Source organism: Macrotis lagotis, chromosome 7 (assembly GCF_037893015.1).
Source record: "Macrotis lagotis isolate mMagLag1 chromosome 7, bilby.v1.9.chrom.fasta, whole genome shotgun sequence".
NCBI classification, from domain to species: Eukaryota; Metazoa; Chordata; class Mammalia; order Peramelemorphia; family Peramelidae; genus Macrotis; species Macrotis lagotis.
In genome coordinates, this window is record NC_133664.1 from 213018120 (window position 1) to 213042617 (window position 24498).

Sequence of the window (24498 nt, forward strand, 5' to 3'; positions counted from 1 at the left end):
ATAGAGCTGAAAAGGCATTTGACATAATACAGCACCAATTCCTACTAAAAACACTAGAAAGTGTAGGAATAAATGGATTGTTCCTTAGAATAATAAGCAGTATCTATCTGAAACCATCAACAAGCATTATATGCAATGGGCATAGGCTAGAGGCATCCCCAGTAAGCTCAGGGGTGAAACAAGGATGCCCATTATCACCACAACTATTCAATATAGTATTAAAAATGTTAGCTTCAGCAATAAAAGAAGAAAAAGAAATTGAAGGAATTAGAACTGGGAAGGAAGAGACAAAACTCACTCTTTGCAGATGACATGATGGTATACCTAGAGAACCCCAAAATTTAAAAAAAAGTTATGTTATTATGTAATTTTGCTATTTCTTACACTTTATGTTTCTTCCTTAAGGATATGATTTTTCTTGCTCATCACATTCAACTTAAATCAATGTATACCATGGAAACAATGTAAAGCCTAACAGACTGCCTTTTGTTGGGGGTAGAAGGGATCAGGAAGCAAGATTAGGGGAAAAATTGTACAACTCAAAATAAATAAAATTTTTCTAAGAAAAATAAAGAAGATAGCAGACAGAAAGAAAAGAAATATCACTGATCTTCTTAGTTTGGGAAATTATATGTCCTTCAAGCTTCCAAGTCAAAAAGCAAATTGAAGTGTGAGTCACACTACAAAACCATGAAATCAGCAGTGAGATGAAGCTTTCCCAACCAGCCTATAAGAATTCATGCTACAAATCATAGCTTAATTTAATGTTTTGCTGATTTGTCTAGTTTTAAGAAAGTTATGGAGGAAATGCTTATGCAAATTAAATTTAAGTGTCATGTGTGTATTTTTCTTGTCAAGCTTACTGTTAAACATTTACCGACAAACCTTTGTATAAAATCATTAACTTTTCAATTAAAAACATTAACAGTTAATGCAAATGATATGGCTTATCAATGAATTAAATTTCCATGATCGTGATGGAACAAAGTTAATTTTAGACTGAGCATCTTCCACAGGGTAACTGGCAAAGATGCAAGATATAAGGTCTCTTTGATGTCAAAATATTTTCATATCCAAATACAGTAAAATATACATTATTCAAATAAATAAAACCTATAATGGACATCATTGAACAAAGAATGTTAACCAAAATTTAAATCTTAGGAGTTGAAAGAGACCTTAGAATCCATCTAATTCACACCATACTCAAATAAGAATTTTTTTTTAAGGTTTGTGCAAGGCAAATGGGGTTAAGTGGCTTTCCCAAGGCCACATGGCTAGGTAATTACTAAGCATCTGAGACCAGATTTGAACCCAGGTACTCCTGACTCCAAGGCTGGTGCTTTATCCACTATGCAACCTAGCCACCCCTCAAATAAGAATTCTTAACAAGTTGTGTTTTTCCCAAACTTCCTTAATCATGATGCCTTCCTCCTGTTATCATATATATATATATATATATATATATATATATATATATCATTGTACATAATTTGCATATTGTTTTCTCCATTAAACTTTGAATCCTTTGAAAACAGGAACTGGTTTTTACTTTTTTTTTATAAACCTATCATTTTGCACAGTATAGTTCAAAGTAGGTAATTAATAAATTATAGTTCATTGACTGACCACCCAAAATAACCCATTTCACTTTTGAATAGCTTTAATTGTCAAGAAATCTTTCCTTTCATCAAATCTAGATCCATTTCTCAGTAATTTCCTTCCTTTCCTTGTAGATCTGTGCTCTGGAAACTTGCCTAAATAAACAAACAAACAAACAAACATATAAATAAATGAATGAATGAATGAATGAATGAATGAATGAATGAATGAATAAATAAATGAATGAATGAATGAATGAATGAATGAATGAAACAAATCTCTCTTTCCTGTGAAAGATTTTCAAGCATTTACAAATAAACATCATGGCTTAATGATCTGCATCTTGAAGAAGTAGATGCAAAGTCTTAATTTTTGTTAGAATCTACATCCTATGTGATTCATATAAGCAACATTCTTCCAACATTTTTCAAACTTCCACTTAGGGCTTTCCTGGTCCAAACCCTCCCTGTATTCCTAATACATTTTCCATGTCTATACTGCCTTTCTGATTGCACAGTCACAAAAGCTTCCCCATTATCAGATAGCCAGTGATGGGAAAATGCTGTCCCAGCTAAATGATGAAGACCTTTTCTAAGCTAGTTTCGTCATCTTCCATTTTTTTGTACTTAGTCCTCCAAATATAGTGTAAACTGGCTATCACACATTATGAAGAACATTGTTTTTCCCTCTCATTGTTTTATTACAATTTGTAGTATCTGATCAAGGTCTTATCAGTATGACCACATCTAATGTTATAGTAGTAAAAAGATGAAAAAATCGTTAGCAACAGATACAGTTAATTTTTTGATTTATACAGCTCCCTTGACTAAAGCAATTTTAATTCTTTTTTTCTTTCATATCTCCAAGTTAACTTTTAAGGGTTCATTTCTTATATTTACCTCTTTCAGATCCTGTATAATGGCTGTGAGTCTCTCGTTGTCTGCCTGAATGTTGGTGACCACAGTCCTACTCTGTTTCAGCTCATTCTGCATTTCAAGAATTTTCCCCAGGTAGTATGCCTCCTTGGAAGCAGATTCCTGCAGGAGAGTTTCTTCACGGGACTCTCCATCTTCAGCTACTTTGCGATGGATGGAAAATGACTGTCCAAATGCCTAATGAAATAAAATACAGGCAGATAATGAAATATATCATTAATTCATTTATTATGAAGTATCTACCATATATAATTCACTATGATGGGGGAAATACAAAAATTAAGAAAGCAAAATCTCTACCCTCAAAAAGCTTACAATCTATGCTATATGTTAAGATAAATATAATACCAAGATCTATTGCACTTGTATAGTAGACATGGTATTGTGCCTGGTATACACAAAATATTAAAATAACAAAAGGAAGACCTGTAGTAATTTTGCTCCTTTACCTTTTTATGAAGCATTTACAAGAAGAAATGGTAAAAAATGTAATAAATATATAAACTGAAAACAATATGACAAACCATGAAGATGAAGTCTTGCAGACAGATAAGATGAGAAATAACTTGGAGTACAAGGGAAGATTTCACAGATGGGATTTGAGAAAAATTTTGTAGGATAATAGATTTAGACATAAACTTTTCAATTATCACATGATAGGGTCATGGAATCTAGTAGCTAGAGCTGAAAAGACCTTTAGAGGCAATATCCCTTCATTTATGGTGAGAACTCTGAAGCTCAGTGAGGTTAAATAATTTACCAATGATTACTTAGGTTTCCAACATCAGAAGTGGGATCTGAACCTATGCCCTCTGAATACAGAGTCATTACTCTTTCTATTCTAACATCTTGCTCCCCAGATCTGCATCAGAGAGGGAAAGTTTCATGAGTCACCAGACTAGATAGAGGAAGCCAATTTCCCAGAGAGGAATAGAGATTTGCCCAAAATCACAAATAACAGAACTAGGATTAAAACTTAGATCCTCTCCTCCCAAACAAAGGATCATAGGACAGTATTGTGAAAAAAGGGGATGTCTTAAACCAAGTTAAAGAATTGTAGGAAATGAAACACTATATTGGGTTTTTGAGTAGCAGAGTAACACATTCTGTTTGTTAATAAGGCTGTTTAGGCACTGATTTTTTAGGATTATCAAGAAGAGTGGAAAATTGACTTTAGGAAGACTTATTAAGATATTATTATACTAACCCATGATAAAAGTAATTAAGGTATGAACCAGAGTGTTCACCAGAGTAGTAGCTAGGGAATAGATGGAAGGGATGTTGTACAGATCTAATTATTAGGATCCCATAGCATTGCTCTTGAGGAATGGTTTAACAGAAAGAGAATAGTGTCACAAAAAATCCAAAGAGAGCAAGTGTTCAAGAAGAAAAAGTGATCAATATTGCTAAATGATACAGAGAGGCTGAAAAAGGAACATTAGATTAGGCAAAAAAGAAATCATTGGTAACTTTAGAGAGGAAAGTTGTAGTTGAATGTCAATGTTTGAAGGCAGAATACAAAAGATTTTTGGTAACAAGTGAAAAGAGAGAAATTGAAGGCATTCACGGTTGATTCATTTTTAAATTTTTTTAAATTTTATATTATTACAATAATCTTGTTATAAGAGTAAACATAAACCCCCCTCCCCCACAAGAAGATGAGAAAACTCTGTAAGAATAGTGAGAGAAAAAATATACTTCAGTCTGTGTTCACATTCCAATGGCTCTGTCTCTGGGGTGAGTTGCCTTCTTTATCCTAAATCCACCAGATTAGTTGCTTCACAATTTCTCCCACACTTGCTATTATAAGCTGTATTTACCTCCACTCTATTCCTCCCCACTCTCATTTATTCTGTTCTCTCTCTCCTTTCATCCTGTCCCTGTCCAAAAAGTGTGTTGTATCTGAGTATCCCTCCCACAATCTTCCCTCTCTTCTATCACTTATTCCCCCCTTTCTTCCCCCTATTCTCTCTTATCCCATCCCTTTCTTCTCATTTTTCTCTAGGGTAAGATAGATTTCTATACACTATTAAGTGTATGTATTTCCTCTTGGAGCCATTTCTGATGAGAATGAAAGGTCACTCATTCTTCATCATCTTCCCCCATTTCACTTCACTGAAAAAGCTTTTACTTAACTCTTATGTAAAATATCTTAGCCCCTTCTTCCTCTCCTTTCTTTTCCTCCCAGTATTTTCCTTTATCACCCATTGACTCCATCTTTTTATTATATTTTACCATTATATTCCACTTCTTCCTGTGCCCTGGCTATTAAATATACTCCTTATAACAGCTCTTATAAATGAGAAAGTTCATATAAGTTATCAATATCTTCTTCCCAGACAGAAATACAAACAGTTCAACATCATTACGTTCCACATTCCTCATAGTTAGTCCTTCTCATCCACCCCTTCTATGGTTCACCAGAGTCCTGTACTTAAAGATCAAACTTACTTTTAATCTCTGGTTGTTTCAATAGGAAAGTTTGAAAGTCCTCTGTTTCATTAAAAGTCCATCTTTTCCACTAAAAGAAGATATTCAGTTTTGCTGGGAAGTTGATTCTCAGTTGTAAACCAAGATCCTTTGCCTTCTGGAATATCATATTCCAATCCCTACGAGCCCTTAATGTAGATGGTACCAGATACAGTGTAATTCTGACTACAGAGCCATGGTAGTTGAATTGCTTGTTTCTGACAGCTTTTAGTATTTTCTCTTTGACTTGAGAATTTTGGAATTTGGCTATAATATTCCTGAAAGTTTTTCTTTTGGGATCTCTGCCAGGAGGTAACCAGTGAATTCCTTCAATTTCTGTTTTACCCTCTGCTTCTAGAATCTCAAGGCAATTTTACTGGATTATTTCTTGAAAAAATGAAGTCTAGGCTCTTTTCCCAGCCTTGAATTTCAGGTAGCCCAATAATTTTTAAATTATTTCTCCTGGGTCTGTTTTCAATATCAGTTATTTTTCTTTTTCTTTCTTTCTTTTTTTTAAAAAAGATTTTATTTACTTTGAGTTTTATAATTTTTTCTCTATTCTTGCTTCCCTCCCCCTACCTCCCACAGAAGCAGTCTGTTAGTCTTTACATTGTTTCCATGGTATACATTGATCTAAGTTGAATGTGATGAGAGGGAAAAATCATATCCTTAAGAAAGAAACATTTTAAAGTGTAAGAAATGGCAAAATTACATAATAACATAACATTTTTAAAAATTAAGGTAATAGTCTTTGGTCTTTTTGCAAATTCTACAATTCTTTCTCTGGATACAGATGGTATTCTCCATCACAGATAGCTCAAAATTGTCCCTAATTGTTGATGGAATGAGCAGGTCCATCAAGGTTGATCATAACCTCCATGTTGCTGTTACAATGTACAGTATTTTTCTGGTTCTGCTCATCTTGGCCACCCTCAGTTCATGCAAATCTTTCTATGCTTCCCTGAGATCCCATCTCTCCTGGTTTCTAACAGAACAATTCCTGGACATACATATACCACAGTTTGTTAAGCCATTCCCCAATTGAAGGACATTCACTTAATTTCCAATTCTTTGCCACCATAAACAGGGCTGCTATGAATGTTTTTGTAGAAGTGATATTTTTACCCTTTTTCATAATCTCTTCAGGGTATAGACATAGTAGTTGTATTGCTGGATCAAAGGGTATGCACATTTTTGTTGCCCTTTGGTGTAATTCCAAATTGTTCTCCAGGAATGTTGGATGAGTTCACAGCTCCACCAACAATGTAATAGTGTCCCAGATTTCCCATATCCCTTCCAACATTGATCATTGTCCTTTCTGGTCAAATTGGCCAGTCTGAGAGGTGTTAGGTGGTAGCTCAGAGATGCTTTAATTTGAATTTCTCTAATAAATAATGATTTAGAGCAATTTTTCATATGACTATGGATCACTTTAATTTCCTCATCTATAAATTGCCTTTGCATATCTGACCATTTGTCAATTAAGGAATGGCTTGTTTTTTTGAAAATTTGACTCAGTACTCTGTATATTTTAGAAATGAGTCCTTTTTCAGAAATACTAGTTGTAATAACTGTTTCCCAATTTACCACATTTCTTTTGATCTTGGTTACAGTGGGTTTTTGTCTATGCAAAAGCTTTTTAATTTAATGTACTCAAAATTATCTAGTTTGTTTTTAATGATGTTCTCCATCTCTTCCTTGGTCATAAACTGCTTTCCTTTCCAAATATCTGAGGTATACTACTCCTTAATCTTCTAGTATTCTTATATTTTTTATGTCTAAATCCTGTATCCAATTTGATGTTATCTTGGTATAGGATGTGAGGTGTTGATCTAATCCAAGTTTCTTCCATACTAACTTCCAATTTTCCCAATAATTTTTGTGGAAGAGAGTTTTTATCCCAATAGCTGGACTCTTTGGGTTTATCAAACAGCAGATTACTATAATCATTTCCTACTATTGAACTTAGTCTATTCCATTGATCCATGACTCTATTTCTTAGCCAATACCAGACAATTTTGATGAATGATGCTTTATAATATAATTTTAGATCTGGTAAGGCTATACCACCTTCTTTTGTACTTTTTTTCATTGAATCCCTGGAAATTCTTGACTTTTTATTTCTCCATATGTATTTATTTACAATCTTTTCTAACTCATTAAAGTAATTCTTTGGAATTTTGATTGTTAGGGCACTAAACAAGTAGTTTAGTTTTGGTAGAATTGTCATTTTTATTATATTAGCTCAACCTATCCATGTTATTTGCCCAGTTATTTAAATTTGATTTTATTTGTGTGAGAAGTGTTTTCTAATTGTTTTCAAAAAGTTTTTGAGTCTGCCTTGGCAGATAAGCTCCCAGGTATTTTATACTGTCTGTGGTTACTTTGAATGGGACTTTTCTTTCTAGCTCTTTCTGCTTCATATTGCTAATCATATATAGAAATGTTGAGGATTTATGAGGGTTTATTTTATGTCTTGTGACTTTGCTAATGTTGCTAATCATTTCTAGTAGTTTTTAAGATGATTTTTTGGGATTCTCTAGGTACACCATCATGTCATCTACAAAGAATGAGAGTTTTGTCTCTTCCTTCACAATTTTAATTCCTTCAATTTCTTTTTCTTCTATTATTGCTGAAGCTAACATTTCTAATATGATATTGAATAGTTGTGGTGATAATGGGCATCCTTGTTTCACCCCTGAGCTTATTGGGGATGCCTCTAGCCTATGCCCATTGCATATAATGCTTGTTGATGGTTTCAGATAGATATGCTCATTATTCTAAGGAACAATCCATTTATTCCTACACTCTCTAGTGTTTTTAGTAGGAATGGGTGCTATATTTTGTCAAAAGCTTTTTCAGTATCTATTGATATAATCATATAATTTCTGATAGGTTTGTTGTTGATATAAGTGAGTACACTAACAGTTTTCCTAGTATTGAACCAACCCTGCATTCCTGGGATAAATGTTACTTGATCATAATGTATTATCCTAGTGATAACTTATTGTAATCATTTTGCGAAGATTTTGTTTAAGGGGTTTTTTTTGCATCTATATTCATCAGGGAAATAGCTCTATAATTTTCTTTCTCTATTTTAACTCTTCCTGGTTTAGGTATCATCTCCAAATTGGTGTCATAGAAAGAGTTAGGCAGAACTCTGTCTTTCTCTATTTTTCCCAAGAGTTTATATAGAATTAGAACCAATTGTTCCTTAAATATGTGATAGAATTCACTTGTGAATCCATCATGCCCTGGAAATTTTTTCTTAGGGTGTTCAATAATGGCTTGTTGAATTTCTTTTTCTGAGATAGGGTTATTTAGGTTTTTAATTTCCCCTTAATTCAATCTGGGCAACTTATATTTTTGTAAGTATTCATCCATTTCACTTAGATTGTCAAATTTATTGGCATAGAGTTTGGCAAAATAATTTTAAATTATTACATTAATTTCCTCTTCATTGGTGGTGAGTTCACCTTTTTCATTTGTGACACTAGGAATTTGGGTCATTTTTTTTTTCTGTCCATACTGGGTGAGTCCGTCTCAGGCCCCCACCTTCACAAGCTCAGTTAGGCTTCCACTGTGAGGTCGAAGAGCCTTGTATTGGGGAGTGCCCAGCTTTGTTCAGGAGAAAATAGAAGCGTTGCTCATCTATAGTCCAAGCCCACTTTCTATTTCTCTTAGAGGCTTTGGATAAGGAAAGTTCGAGTTTGTCATCTTCTGAATCTTCCAAGGGACCAAAGTAATTTTCTATGGTCATAGTCTTCTTTTTCTGTTGTTTGCTCATTTCCACAGCCTAAAACAAATTTACTATACTTCCAAAGCTTTGGGTGTATTTTTGGGACACCCCACTGGGACCTTTATTCCTTCAAGGTCTTATGCTCTCTTGCCTGTGCTTTGATATGTAGATGGCCACAGGCTCCCCTCTGCCCTGGAGCTGTGAGGAGGATCTATGCTCAGCTATCTTAGTATGGAAGCCCAATCTGACAACCTGGATCTGAGTGTGGACAAATAGCTGAGTCCTGCCCCAGAGAGATTTCTGCAGTCTTCCCCTACCCTCTGTGGGCTGCAGGCTGGCTTCCCCATTCCCACTGCAGGTTCTCACCACAGGGCTGTTCTGAGGCCATTGCTCCTGCACTCTGGTGCAGCAGAGTTCTCTCAGCACCCACTCAAACCGTTCCTGGTGATCCCTGAGCTGCACTGTGTTGCACTGCACTATGGCCAAGGCTTTTTTCTAAGTTGTCTTAGACTGGGAAATTGTAGCACTCAGTCTTTCTGTGGGCTCTGCCCCTCTAAATTCTGACTAGTGTCATAATTTGATGGCTTTTGGAGTTTTTTGGGGAATGAGTTTCAGGGAAATCCTGCCTTCAAGCCACCATCTTCTCATGGATAATTCTTAAAGTGAGGCGAGTCACAGGAAGATAGCTAATAGAGATGATAAGACCAAGTGAGTGTTTTCTTATTTAAGGATGGGGCAGACATAGGTATGTTGTTAAGTACCAGGGAATTCACCAACCAGAAAGAGAGAAGCTAATGATGAGAAAGTAAGGATAAAAATGAAAGCAATCTTCTGGGAGATAGAATTAAGAATGCATGTAAAGGAATTGACCTTGGGAAGGAGAAAGGGCTCTATCAGGACACAAGACTAGTGCTGCCCTAACTATGTCAATTATAAAGTATCAGGAAATTCTGAGATATTCAAGAAAGAAGAGCATTCCACACCAGAATGGAAGTAAATATGTGTAGATTTATTAGGGTTTGTTGGACTAATTTGGGAGAGATTAGGTTTAGGGAATTTACTCATAAGACTGGTCCTTGGCAGCAGAAGGACAGAAAAATGGATCCCTGCACTCCCCTTAGGCCATGGCATAAATTATGTAGAAACAGAAAAAAAAAGGCATAGTGTCAAGAAAGGTCTAGGTTCAAGTGCAAGTTTTCCCATGTGATGACTAGAGTTTCCTTTGCTGTTTACATTTATTCAAGATAGTGGACCTTTTTGACAGAATTTTTCACAAATTATTACAGCTGCTCTCTATCTGTAAAGCTCGGGTTTGCTACTTCTGCTCTAATAGATAAGTTTTTCTTTTTGTAAGGAAGAAGCAAGGAAGTTCATAAAATTCAAATTGAATATAATTTATGACAGAAGGAAAGAGGAAACTCATAATTTATAACAAAATTTCTCATTTCAAGACACACACTTATTTAAAAATTATTTTTAAATTGATCAATACTTAATTTTTTGTAAAAGTCTCTTACTAATTAAATGTTCGATCAAATCCAGTTACTTTATGGTTATTTCCTGATTCACACTAACATTTTTCTCTTTTTTTGTGAACCAGGAAAGGGTTAATGATAGGTAGGCAGTTTCTAAGTGCCAGATCTATTCCAAAGTATAAACCTTTTTTTCCTTCACATGGAAATCTTACCTACTGTCCTGAAAACCAGCTTCTAGATAATCATGCAAATGGAGGTCTTTTACTGCTAAAGCTTCAAATTACATAGCTAGCTACTCTCAAAAGATTTAAAGTAATAATCTCTTAGTTTCACCCTTCTCTTAGGGTCCATGAAACTTTCTTTCCAAAATATCCAAACCCCTTACTTGCTGGTCATACTGTCAGTGTAAACAGAATACAACTTTATTTAACTTTCTACCTATTCTCATTTCTACTTGACTGAACTTCCTCTCTTCATAGATACATATAAATATACATATTATATATATACATATAATATATATGTAAAATCTCCAGTGGACTTTGATTAAAGCCCTTTTAAAACTGTAGGTCTTGCCTCTTTCATATTCTGATCTTATGCTTCTCTTACTTCCTTCTACTTGTTTATAGAAATCATATCTCAAAAATAATCTTCACTGAAAATGTTTTTAGCTTTTTCTCTTGTCTATTCAACTAATTCTGCTGCAGTCAGATAGGGAGGAAGAGAGAAAGAGATTCTCCCTATTTCCCTTTCCTCAGACTAGAATCCTCTGAATCTTCCCCTGTATCACTGCCTTCCCAGGGGTCCCCTACCCTGCTGTTTCATCCTTAGTGATTTATAATCACCCAGACCTGCAGTAGGTACAGTTTGCTCCCTCCTAGGGGAGCAAAACCACAAGAAAGGCTTCCTAAATTCTCATTCTCACTGGGAGTTCCTCCCTCAATCTCCTCACCTTCCTCTCAATTTCTAATGGGGTTTTAGAAGTTCAGATCATAGCAGTTGCCGGTGGGCAGAGATTCACCTACCCACCTCATTAAAGTCTTGTTGTTCAGTAGTTTTAGTCATGTCTGACTCTTCATGACTCCATTTTTGAAGGTTTCTGGGCAAGGATACTGGAGGTTTCCCATTTCCTTCTCAGCTCACTTTATAGAGGAGAAACTGAGATACACAGAGTCAATTGACTTGCCCAGGGTCACACAGCTAGTGTCTGAGATCATATTTTGAACTCAGGAAGAAAAATTTACTTAATTTCAAGCTCAGAGTCACTGCGCCATCTAGCTGCCCCTTTACTAGAGTGAAACACTCTCATTTCTTCCACCAAGTAGAACAGTTCAATCAGCATTTGTCATGCAGCCAGTATGATTGCCCTCACCAGGGATTACCCTTAGCTGATCAGCTAACCCTTCCATGAAAAGACATGGGTGAATAACTCAGGGATTTCCCCTGTAGAAGTCTATCTTCCCAGTGCAGGGTAGACAACTAGCATGAAGGTCATTTCTCCCTAGAGAGATTTGAGTTCTAGCCTTACCCTCAGGAAAGATCTCTATCCTCAATCCCAATTCTTAGGCATCCTGATGATTTCACCAACTGTAAAGATGCAGATGTTGTAAGCTTTGTCAATTGTAAGGATGCGAATTTTCTCAAGGGATAATTAGAGTTTCTTTTGGTGTTTAGATTTACTCAACATAGTTTACATTAACTATGGAATCATAGATCATATCCTCACACTCAGCCTCTCATCATACAGGCTACCTCTTTATCAGAAGGTGAGTGAAAGGGGAAGATATTTGAATGATATGCTATGAGTAGCAAAGGAAAAATGGCAAATGGCCTCAATTATTTTTGGTGAAGAATAAAGGTCTTAAATAGTCACTGTGGAGAGTGGGACATGATTCTCCTACAAATAACAACTTATTAAGCAACTATTATGAGCCAGGCATGGTGTCAATAGTGATAATGAATTAAGTTGGAAAAAAAAGAATGACAGTCTTGCTGCAGTGAGGGCCCAGCTGGGATTACATGACATAAATCTGCAATGGATCCAGAACAAGATTCCATGTTTATCTCCAGGAACATGTGAAAAAAAGGAGGTGACTGATGGTAATAATGTAGGTTTTGGGTTAGGCAAGATATGATCTACAAAGATAGTGAAAGAGTTAGTTGTTTTAGCAAGGGTTAAGATGGAGAAGGGTATATATATATATATATATATATATATATATATATATATATGTATATACACACTGGGAAAATTGTAAATATTTAGAAAAGAAGGACAAAGAACAGGATGGGGTATTATTGTAAGGCAGAGAGAAATGAAATTATAAAAGGTTATGATCAGAAAAAGGAATTTTGGATTATGTTGAAGTCCCCTAAAATGAGGGCAAGAGAGATGGGAAAAGAACATAATCTAGTGAATTAACTCATTGAGGAAGGGGGGGCCCTTTGGGGGCCAATAGATAATAGTCACCAGAACTAGGCTGGATGATAAATTTGGATAGTATTAACTTCAAAGGAGAGAGGCTACCCAGTTAGGATGGTAGAGAGAAAGTCTAAAAGTAACAATGAAGATCAAGACTTCAAAGAGCAATGAGGATTCACAGACTTCCCCACTGAGATCAGTGAATTGTAAGATAAAAAATGCTGACAGAATGCAAGAAGACTGACATTCTCTTCTTGGCAGAAGCAAATGAGCTCCAGCCTTCTGGGAACAGCCCATGGGGAGCTTGTATCTCTGAGGGCAATGGCTTGTGGTAACAGAAACAGTTTCTAGACCTGCCAACCCAGGGAACACCAAGCACAACTTGGAAGATCATTGGGGAAACCTCTGCCAGAGGGAGCAAGGAGTCCAGGCCAGGTTGGCCCTCAGTCCATCTGTGGCCCTCTGCATAGCCTAGACCAGGAAACTGAAGCAGGGCTACAGAGCCACCCAGCAGGGAGTTGTTTGGCAACTGCTCCCAGAGCCCACAGAAGGCATGGGGTAGAGACTGTTGAAGTCTCTCCTCTATACCTGGGACAGGACTATGGTTTTCTGTCCATATTCAGACCCTGGAAGCAGTCTACGGCCCCCTCATTGCCATAGAGCAGGGACCCTCCTCACAGCTCCAGAGCAGAGGCATATGCTTGTGGTCATCCACAGGCCAGAGCAGAGACCAGGAGAGCAGTCAGAGCCTCTCATAAGACTTTGAAGGATCTGAGGTCCTTACAGGAATATCTCAATAACACTCAAAAGCTTGGGAAGCATCTCAAAACCAGGGCACAGCCTGGGGAAATGAATAAAGAGGAAAAAAAGGAACCTGATCATGGACAATTACTTTGGTCCCATGGAGGATTCACACACATATTCAGAAGATGAGAAAGGCTAAGCTTCTGTATCCAAAGCCTCCAAGAAAAACGGGAATTATGTGCAAGCTATGGCAGAGCTCAAAAATGATTTTGAAAATCAAGTAAGAGAGGTAGAGGAAAAACTGAGAAGAAAAATGAGAGCATTGCAGGAAAAAACTGAAAACCAAGTCAGCAGCTTTGTCAAGGAGATAGAAAAAAATGCCTAAGAAAACATGTCAAAAACCAGTTTAGGTTAAACGGGAAAAGCATAGCTGAGTTGGCCAGATCAAAAAGGAGATAAGAAAGCTCTCTGAAGAAAACAATTCCTTCAAATATAGAATAGAGCTAAAGGAAGCTTTGAGAGGAATTAAGAAACAATAAAATAATATCAAAAGAATGAAAAACTAGAAGAAAACGTGAAATATTTCATTGGAAAAAAAATGACCTGACAATTAAAAAATTAATGCGTTACCTGAAATCCATGATCAGGAAAAGAGCCTTTACTACATTTTTAAAGAATTTCTAGGGGCAGCTAGGTGGCACAGTGGATAGAATACTGAGTTCAAATCTGGCCTCAGACACTTAATAATTACCTAGCTGTGTGACCCTGGACAAGTCACTTAATCCCATTGTCTTGTCAAAAAAAAACAAATAAGGAAAAAACAATAAGAATTTCTACAGGAAAACTGTCCTGATATCATTGGAAGCAGAGGGAAAAATAGAAGTTGTATTATATCCAAATTCCAGGACTCTCAAGTCAAAGAGAAAATATTACAAGCAGTTAAAAAGAAACAATTCAAATATCATGGAGCTATAGTCAGGGTCACACAGGATTTTGTAGTGTATACTTTAAGGATGTAGGGTTTGGAATATGATATTCATGGAAAAGAGTCAAGAAAAAGCTTTTGCAATAGAATGAAAGGGGGGACAATGAGGGGAAATGAGTGAGCCTTCATTCTCATCAGAAGTGGCTCAGAGAGGAAACAACATATACACTTAAAAGAGTATAGAAATCTATCGTACTCTAGATGAAAAAAGGAGAGGAAAGGGATGGGAGAAAGGGGACAGGGGGAGGGAAGGATAGAGAAGAGGGTAGTCAGATACAACACACTTTTTTTTTATTTGTGCAAGGGGGTGGGGTTGGGTAGCTGCCTGGATCCATGCACCTGTGTGGCTGTTGGGTGTCTGGGGCTCCCCTGTCTCCGGGGCTGGTGCTCTGTCTGCTGCACCACTCAGCTGCCTCATAGCACAGAGAGACAGAATGAAAGGAGAGAGAAAATAGAACAAACAGGAGTGCGGAGGAATGGATGGAGGGAATTACAATCCACAATAGCAACTGTGGAAAAAAATAAGGAATTAACTTCTCTGAGGATGCAATACACCCCAGAGACATAGCTGATAGTATCCAAACACAGGCTGAAGCTTTTCCTCTTTCTTTCACTTTATTTATTGTGAGTTTTTTATTTTTGTGGGGGAGGGGAAGATAATGTTTACTCTTACATGATTTTAGTAATGTGTAAATGAATAAAAATGTAAATTAAAAAAAGAAAATATAAAAAAAGAAAAAAGAAAAACTACTTAGGAGTCACTCAGTGAATAATGATCATTTCCAGATTATTCATTAGGTCAGTTAAATATGAGGAAAAAAAATATACAGCAGTAATATACTCCTATATATGATGTAAGAAAACTCATTCTCCTAAATGCCTAGCAATAAAAATAAAGGCTTTTGATAATCTCAAATTCATCTTTAAGAAGATGAATTTATAATGCAAAATAAAGATATTACTAATCACAATGAAATATTATGTACTGTATCCCTGAACAATAATAATTAACATTGATATACCATTTTAAGGTTTTCAACTCCCTGAGTTGTGGGAGGGAAGGGGAGAGGTGCTATTATTATTACCATTTGATAGATGAGGAAACCAAAGCAGAAATAATCTGCCCATAGTCAGAAAGCTAATGTCTCTAAAACAAGATTTGAACTCAAAACTTTCTGACTTCAAATGTAGCTATACAACCTTGCTACCTTATGACAGTCAAGTTTATGCTATGAAGAAAATAAAGATACAAAGATAAAAAGCAAAGTTTCACTTGACACAGAAATAATGCTTTATAAAACAGAATATGGGTTAGTAATATGACTATGGTACAAAATAACACACTAAAATTAAAGGACTAATAACAATAAGAATAGCTAATAAAATGCTATCCACAGTAATAAGAGAAGAAAAGGTTGAAGTAATTAGAATAGTCATTGAGGAAAAACCTATCACTCTTTGCAGATGACATGATATTATATTTGGAGAATCCCAGAAAATCAACTAAAAAAAACCAGTTGAAATAACTAACAACTTTGACAAATTTGCAGGATATAAAATAAATCTATATAAAGAATCAGCATTTCTGTTACCAACAAAGACCCACAGCAAGAGACATAAGGAGAAATTCTATTTAAAAATAACTGCAGACAATATAAAATACTTGGGAGTCTACCTTTCAAGACAAGGAATTATATGAACACAATTACAAAACATATTTTACATAAATAAAGTGAGATCTCAACAGTTAGAAAAAACCATTAGCCACCAAGCAATATATAGATTAATATATTTATTCAGTGCCATACCAATCAAAATCAGACAAATGGTACCGTGGTTAGAGCACTGGCCTTGGAATCAAAAGAATGAGTTTGAATCTGGCCACTTCCTAGCTGTGTGACCTTGGGCAAGTCACTTAATCCTGACTGCCCCACATTCAGGGACATCTTCAGTCATTCTGATTCATATCTGGTCACTGATCCAGATGGTTCTGGAGGAGAAAGTGAGGTTGGTCACTTGGCACAGCACCCACTCACTCAAATTCAATTGATGTTATCATCTCCCTGATGTCAGGCCTTCTTCAAAAACAGTGGACAAACATCATCATCAATCAATCAAACTACCAAAGAATTTTTTTATAGAGTTAGAAAGAGTAATAACAAAATTCAACTAGAAGAATATCAAAGTAATTAATGAAAAATAATATTGTGACCTATCAGTACCAGTACCAGATCTCAAATTGTATTACAAAGTGATAATCATCACACTGTCTGGCACAGACTAAGAAATAGAGTGATAGATCGCTGGAATAGATTAGGTATACAATACACAGTAGGAAATGACCACAGTAATCTACATTGTGATAAACCCAAAGATCAAAACTTTTAAACAAGAACTCACAATTTGACAAAAACTGCTAAGAAAATTGGAAAACTGTTTGGCAGATTATATATATACCAACACCTCATATCATATAGCAATTTAATGTCAAAATGGATACATGAATTAAACACAAAGGGCGATAACATAAACAAATTAGGGTGGAAGAATTTATGACCAACAAAAGAGGGAATTACATAGTCATCTAGAAGGTATAAAAGTATTCTCAAGGCTTAGAAGGGTGCGCAGATCAAGAAATAAGAAGGTAATGAAGAGGATAAGAGATGGATTCTTAGAAAGGGTGTGGCTTAGGGAGGCCATGGTCAGACACTGTTAGACATTGAGGAGGGACAGGGTAAATAAAGAAGGATAAATAATGAGGATGAAGGGAAATAAACAACCTGAAATTATAACTTTGAATGTGAGTAATAATCAGAAGAAAACTTGTGTCTCTAAATACTTATCTCAGTAAAACAGAGAAAAAGTAGACCAATGAAATGGGGTATGAAGTTTAAAAAACTAGAAAAAAAACAAATGAAAAAGTCCTAATTAAACACCAAATTGGAATCCTAAAAGTTAAAGGTGGGTTTAATAGAACTGAATGTAAGAAAAGAATTGAATTAATAAGTAAAACTAGGAGTCAATTAAAAAAAAACACAATAGAATAGTTAAACTATTAGTTAATATAATTTTTTAAAAGGGGAAAAAATCAAATCACTGCCATGAAAAATTAAAAACATGAATATACCAGCAATGAAAATGAAGTCAATGCAATTTATAGGAAATATTTTGCCCAATTACATGCCAATAAATTCAAATTCTTTTTTTTTAGATTTTTTTCAAGGCAATGGGGTTAAATGGCTTGCCCAGGGCCACACGGCTAGGTAATTATTAAGTGTCTGAGGCCAGATTTGAACTCAGGTACTCCTGACTCCAGGGCCGGTGCTCTATCCACTGCATCACCTAGCCACCCAATTTAAATTCTTAAATAACATGGAAGAATGTTTTAAAAATATAAACCGGGGCAGCTGGGTGGCACAGTGGATAAGAGCACCGGCCCTGGAGTCAGGAGTACCTGAGTTCAAATCTGAACTCAGACACTTAATAATTACCTAGCTGTGTGGCCCTAGGCAAGCCACTTAACCCCACTGCCTTGCAAAACAAATTTTAAAAAATAAAAAAAATAAAAATATAAACTGCCCAGATTAACAAAAGAGGAAATAAAATATCTAAATAAACCTTATTTTAGGAAAAAACTGAATAGGTCATAAATGAACTTCCTAAAAAAAACATCAAGACCAAATGGAATTACAAGTGAATTCAACTCAATATTTAAAGATTGACTCTTTCCAATATTAAATAAACAATTTGGAATAATAGGCAAAAAAAGAGTCCCACTAAATTCCTTTTATGAGCCAAATATGGTGCTGATACCTAAACCAGAAAAAAGCAAAAACAGCAAAAAGAAAATTATAGACCAATTTCAATGATGAATATGGATACAAAAATAAAATACTAGTTAGAATACAACAATAATATATCACAAATTTTATACCTTGTGAACAAGTAGGATGCAGCAACCAGGAATAGCAGGGATGGTTTAACATCAGCAAAATTATACACAGTCATGATTATTTCAGGAGAAGAAAAAACTTTTAACCAAACAACACTCATTTCTATTTAAAAAAAAGACATGGAGGCATCCAGGTGGTGCAGTAGATAGAGTAGTGACCCTGGAACCAGGAGGACCTAAGTTCAAATCCAACCTCAGACACTTAATAATTACCTAGCTGTGTCACCTTGGGCAAGTCATTTAATCCTACTGCCCTGCCAAAAAAAAACCAAACAAACCATAAAAGCATATGTTGTAAATGAATTTTTCCTTAAGATGTTTCCTGAATGTTTCCTTAAGATATATTAAAAAATACACCTAAAACCATCATGAAGTATTATTCATAATGGAATAAAATAGAAACATCCCAATAAGATCAGGAGTGAAACAAGAATGTCTATTATCACACATATTATTCAATATTATATCAGAAATGCTAGCAACAACAATAAAAGAGAAAGAAATTGAAGGAATCAGAAAGGACAATGAGGTAAAAGAACTATCTCTTTTTGCAAATGATATGATAATGATCTAGGATATGGGATATCCTAGAGATCTAACTAAAGAGCTTGTTAAAACAATTTTAGCAAAGTAGCGGGATATAAAATATATCAACATAAAACATCAGCATTTCTATATAACACCAACAAAATGCTGTAAGAAGAAATAGTAAAAGATAACCCATTTAAAATATACTTACATAACATAAAATGTCTACCAAGACAAATCCAGGAACCAAAATAAAATAATTATAAAATATTTTATGCAAAAAAGTCAGATTTATATTATTGGAGAAATAGTAACCATGTAAGGGAGGGAGCAGAACCAAAATAATAAAAATGACTATTCTAGCTAAACTAATCTACATATTCAATGCCATTTCAATTATATCACCAAAGATTATTTTACTGGGTTAGAAAAATTAATAACAAATTTCATTTGGAAGAACAAAAGATCAAGAATATCAAAGGAATAAATGAAAAAATGTAAAGGAAGTTTAACAGCATAAAATTTTTAATTATATTATAAGGCAATAATTACCAAAACTATCTGCTACTAGTAGAATAGAATGCAAATACAATACACAGTAGAAAACAATTATAATAATCTTGTGTTTGACAAACACAACTGTATTAAGTTGTGTGAATAAGAATTCACTTTTGTGAATATATGAAAATTGGAAAACAATCTGACAGAAAATAACTTTACACCATTTACCAAGATAAGATAAACAAGAGATAGCAAGCACTGTGAGATGCAAAATGAATCATTTTTATTACATTAAAAAGATTTTGGACAAATGAAAATTGGAGGAAAAAAGTTATACTTTCTTAGATAAAAGTCTCATATTTCAAATGTATAGAGAGACCTCTGTCAAATTTATAAGAATACAAGTTATTTCCCATAGAGAGTATGAATAGGGAAAGTTTAGGGATGAAGATGTTAAAGCTGTATTTAGTGTTTTGAAAAATGCTCTAACTCACTATTGATTAGAAAAAGGCAAATTAAAACAACTTTGAGATATCATCTCCCTTCTGTGACAATGAAGATGTTATCCACCTCCAGTAAAAGGACTGATAAATAGAAATATACATAGGATTTTACAAACACACATACACACTTGAACACATGTGTATATGTGTGAATATATGCCTGAAATGGTGGCTATCCCTAGTGGAAGGGTTGGGAGGGAAGGAGACACTTCAGAATGTAATTGTAAAAGATTAATTTTTTTTTAAAGTGAGGCACAGGGGGCGGAGCCAAGCTGGCGGCAGGAAAAGAGCCTCTCCTAGGTGTTCTCTCCATAATATTACAAAAATCTTAAAATTATGATTCTAATAAAATTTTCAAGAGACAGAACCCACAAAAAGATCGAGAAAGGCAATTCTCCAGACCAAGGTAACCTGGAAAATAGTGGAAAAACTCTGTTCCATGGGGCCCACCAGAGTGAAGAAATTTCAGCCTACCAGAAAGACCCCTGGGGCACCTGGGAGCTATGGCTCCCACAGCAGAAGCAGTTTCCTGACCTGCACCCCAGGGAGCACCAAGCACAACTTGGGAGGATCAGTGGGGGACCCTTTGCCAGAGTGAGCATGAGTGAGCCTGAAGCCCAGACCTTCAGAGCACTCAGCACAGCTGCAGCGGCAACTGCAGCCCAGATCCAGGAAAGGGAAGCAGGCGTGGAGCCTGCAAGCAAGAGCTTCCAGGCAACTGAGCCCTGAGTGCTCAGCCCACCGAAGGTAGGGGAGGAAGATTTCCGAGGTCTGTCCTCTATACCTGCAACAGGACTCTGGGGCTCTGACCACATTCAGATCCTGATCGCAGTCTAGACCCCCCCCCATAGAACAGGCCCCCCCATCTGAGCCCCGTGGCAGAGGGGTGCGCTTGTGGTCATTAACAAATCAGGAGGGAAGTCAGAGCTTCACACACTGAGATCCTTGTGGGGGGGGGTATCCCAATAATACTCAAAAGTTCAGGAAGCACCCCAAGACCAGGCACAGGCTGGGAAAATGAGTAAACAGAGAAAAAAGAAGAACACCATTGAAAAATACTTTGTCTATGATCCCCAAAAGGATCAAAATACTCAGTCTGAAGATAAGGAAGTACAAGCTCCTGCATCTAAAGACTCCAAGAAAAATGAAAGTTTGGCTCAGGCTATGAGAGAATTAAAAAAAAATGAAAATCAAGTAAGGGAGATAGAAGAAAATTGGGGAAAGAAATGAGAGAGAAGCAGAAAAAAACATGAAAAAGGAGTCAGCAGCTTAGTCAAGAAGATCCAAAAAAATGCTGAGGAAAATAACATGTTAAAAACTAGCATAGGTCAAATGGATAAAACAGTTCAAAAAGTTAGTGAGGAGAAGATTGCTTTAAAAAGCAGAATTGGCAGATGGAAAAGGAGATAGGAAAGCTCTCTGAGGAAAACAAATCTTTCAGATGTAGAATGGAGCTGAAGAAAGCTGATGACTTTATGAGAAATCAAGACAAAACCAAAAGAATGAAAAAATAGAAGACAACATGAAACATCTCATTGAAAAAACAACTGATCATGTCAGAAAATATAATTTAAAAATTATTGGGATACCTGAAAGTCATGATCAGGAAAAGAGCATTGACATCATTTTCAAAGAATTACTACAGAAAAATTGCCCTGATATTCTAGAAGCAGAGGGCAAAATAGAAATGGAGAGAATCCACCAATCCCCCTGAGAAAGAGATCCCAAAAAACCAACCCCTAGGAATATTATAGCCAAGTTCCAGAACTCCCAAGTCAAAGAGAAAATATTACAAGCAGCCGGAAGGACATGATTCAAATATCATGGAACTGCAGTCAGGATCACACAGGATTTAGCAGCAACTACATTAAGGGCTTGTAGGGCTTGGAATATAATATTCCAGAAGGCAAAAGGGCTTGGAATGCAACATAGAATCAACTACCCAGAAAAAGTGTACTTCCTCCTCCAGGGGAAAAGATGGACTTTCAATGAAACAGGGTACTTTCAAATGTTCCTGTTGAAACAACCAGAGCTGACCTTCAAATACAGGACTCAGGTGAAGCATAGAGAGTGGAGGAGAAGGGTAAAATGAGGGACTTAATGATAATGAAAATGAACTGCATGTATCCTGCAATGAAAAATGATACTGATAATACTCATAAGAACCTTCTCATTTAATAGAACAGGTAGAAGGAGCTTTTATAGATGAAGCACAGGAGAGAGCTGAATCTGAAGATATAATATATTGTAAAAAATGGAGTCAATGGCTAAAAGGGAAATGTATTGGGAGTAAGAAAAAGGAGAAGGGGAATAGGCTAAGATATTTTGTATAAAAGATAAATATATCTATATATGTATATGAGCTTTTGTATATGTATATATATGTAATGAGCTTTTGCAATGATATGGAAGGGGGAAGGCGAGGGGGAATGAGAGAACCTTCATTCTCATCAGAAATGGCTCAGAGAGGAAACAGCATACACACTTAATAGGGTATAGACATCTAGAATAAAAAGGAGAGAAGGGGGAAAGAGGGAAGGGGGGGGGATGTGGGTGATAGAGGAGAGGGTGGTTCATAGGAGAGCATAGTCAGATATTTTCTTTTTTACTTCTTGCAAGCTGCGTCTCAGGAGTGGTATGTGGGCTCAGGGCCTCTTGGCCCCAGGGCTGGTGATCAGTCCACTGCACCACTCAGCTACCCTACAGCACATTTTAGAAGAGGGACAGAGTGAAAGGAGAGAGAAAATATAATATATGGAAATGGGGAGGTATGGATAGAATTACAATCCACAACAGCAACAGTGGAAAAATATGGAATCAACTTTTGTGATGGACTTATCATAAAGAATGTGATCCACCTGAGACAGAGCAGAGCTGATGGTATCAGAACACAGACTGAAACACACACACACACACACACACACACACACACACACACACACAAGTGAGGCACAATATAGTTAAGTGACTTACCCAAGGATAGCCATGTAGCAGTCATCAGAGATGGAATATTAACTTAGTTTCTCTTAGTCCAGGAACAGTGCTGAATGACCTTTTCCTAAATTCATTCAAGTTATAAGTAACACAACCAGGATCTGAACCTGAGTTCTCTAGCTCTAATTCTATTATTTTTCTGTTGTACCACATATCTCATATACATTGAATTCAATGTTGTAAAGCCTAAAGGATCCCTTCCTTTAAATTAAAGTCTTTTCTTCATCTAACAGAATCAGATTTTGAAGATCAACTAGATTTTAAAACTTATTCTCTAAACTGTTTCTCCATTCGTTTTGTGTACTAAAATCTGAAATAGAATGGTATAGTGGAAAGGTCAAAGGATTAGAAGTTAAAAAGTTAGTTTCTTGTGCAGCTACATGGCACAGTGGATACAGCAGTGGCCCTGGAGTCAGGAGGACTTGAGTTTAAATATGGTCTCAGATACATAATAATTATCTATCTGTGTGACCTTGGGCAAGTCAATTAACCCCACTGACTTTTTTTTAGGTTTTTGTAAGGCAAATGGGGTTATGTGGCTTGCCCAAGGCCACACAGCTAGGTTAATTATTAAGTGTCTGAGACCGGATTTGAACCTAGGTACTCCTGACTCCAGGGCTGGTGTTTTATCCACTACACCACCTAGCTGCCCCCTTTATTTTTTTTTTTAGGTTTTTGGCCACTGACTTTTAAAAACAAAAAAAAAATAGTTCTAATCTTAGCTCTTTTACTAAGTAGCTACATAACCTTGGACAAATCATTTAACCATTCTGGGTCTTTTTTTTAATGTGTAAAGGGTGTGGGTTAGATAAGATCTCTATGGAACTTCTAACATTATGTTTCTTTTCTAACACTATGTTTCTTTTAATTTATAAGATGAGTTTGTAACCTAGTGAAATATAATAATGTTTTTAGGGATTTATTTAACAGGAAAGTAATTACATCATTCCTAAATGATGATATCTGTGTATAAAATTAAAATAGTATATGTGGCCCCATCTGACTAAAAGATTCAATTAAGAAATATAACAAGCACGTGCAAATCACAGCGCCATGAACAGCATCCTACAGGTCATGCACTTAGAGTGAAAGACAAATAAGGGGGAAAAAAATCACATAAAGAAAATTCAAAATTTATATTGTTTCTAAATAACACAAATAACATTCCTTCTTTGTGGATTATAAAAACTGACACTAAAAACAGTAATATTCTTTTTCTACAGGCTATAAAAAATAATTCTTTTGTTGTTGTTTGTTTTTTTACAAAGCAACATGGGTTAAGTGACTTGCCCAAGGTCACACAGCTAGGTAACTCAGGTCCTGCTGAATCCAGGGCCAGTGCTCCATCCACTGAGCCACCTAGATGCCCCTATAAAAACTAATTCAGAAAATAAAAACACTTTTAATAAAATTCTTTTCACTATATATGAGTAATCTTGTTCTTTGATAATAATCTCAAAGTTCACAGGAAATGTTCTTGGCTTTGTTCTGTTTAACAGTGACTTGGGAAAATGGCCTAAGTGGCCTCCTTTTCAAATTTGTTGATGACCCAAAGATGAGTCATCTGAAAAAGATCTAAGAGTTTTAGCTTGCAAACATAACAGGAGTCAGAAGTGTGATGTGAGCAGCCAAGAAAGATACCACAACCT

At 35.8% G+C, this 24498-nt stretch overlaps 1 protein-coding gene across 3 annotated transcripts in view; it reads right to left on the minus strand.

Annotated features, from left to right (window-relative positions):
- BICD1 (BICD cargo adaptor 1) overlaps positions 1-24498 on the minus strand; it is a 191596-nt gene that overhangs the window by 128690 nt on the left and 38408 nt on the right. For all 3 annotated transcript variants that reach the window (XM_074194762.1, XM_074194763.1, XM_074194764.1), the window contains exon 2: positions 2502-2714. In XM_074194762.1, coding sequence (XP_074050863.1) covers positions 2502-2714 — 213 coding nt within the window. The remainder of the gene's footprint in view (positions 1-2501; positions 2715-24498) is intronic.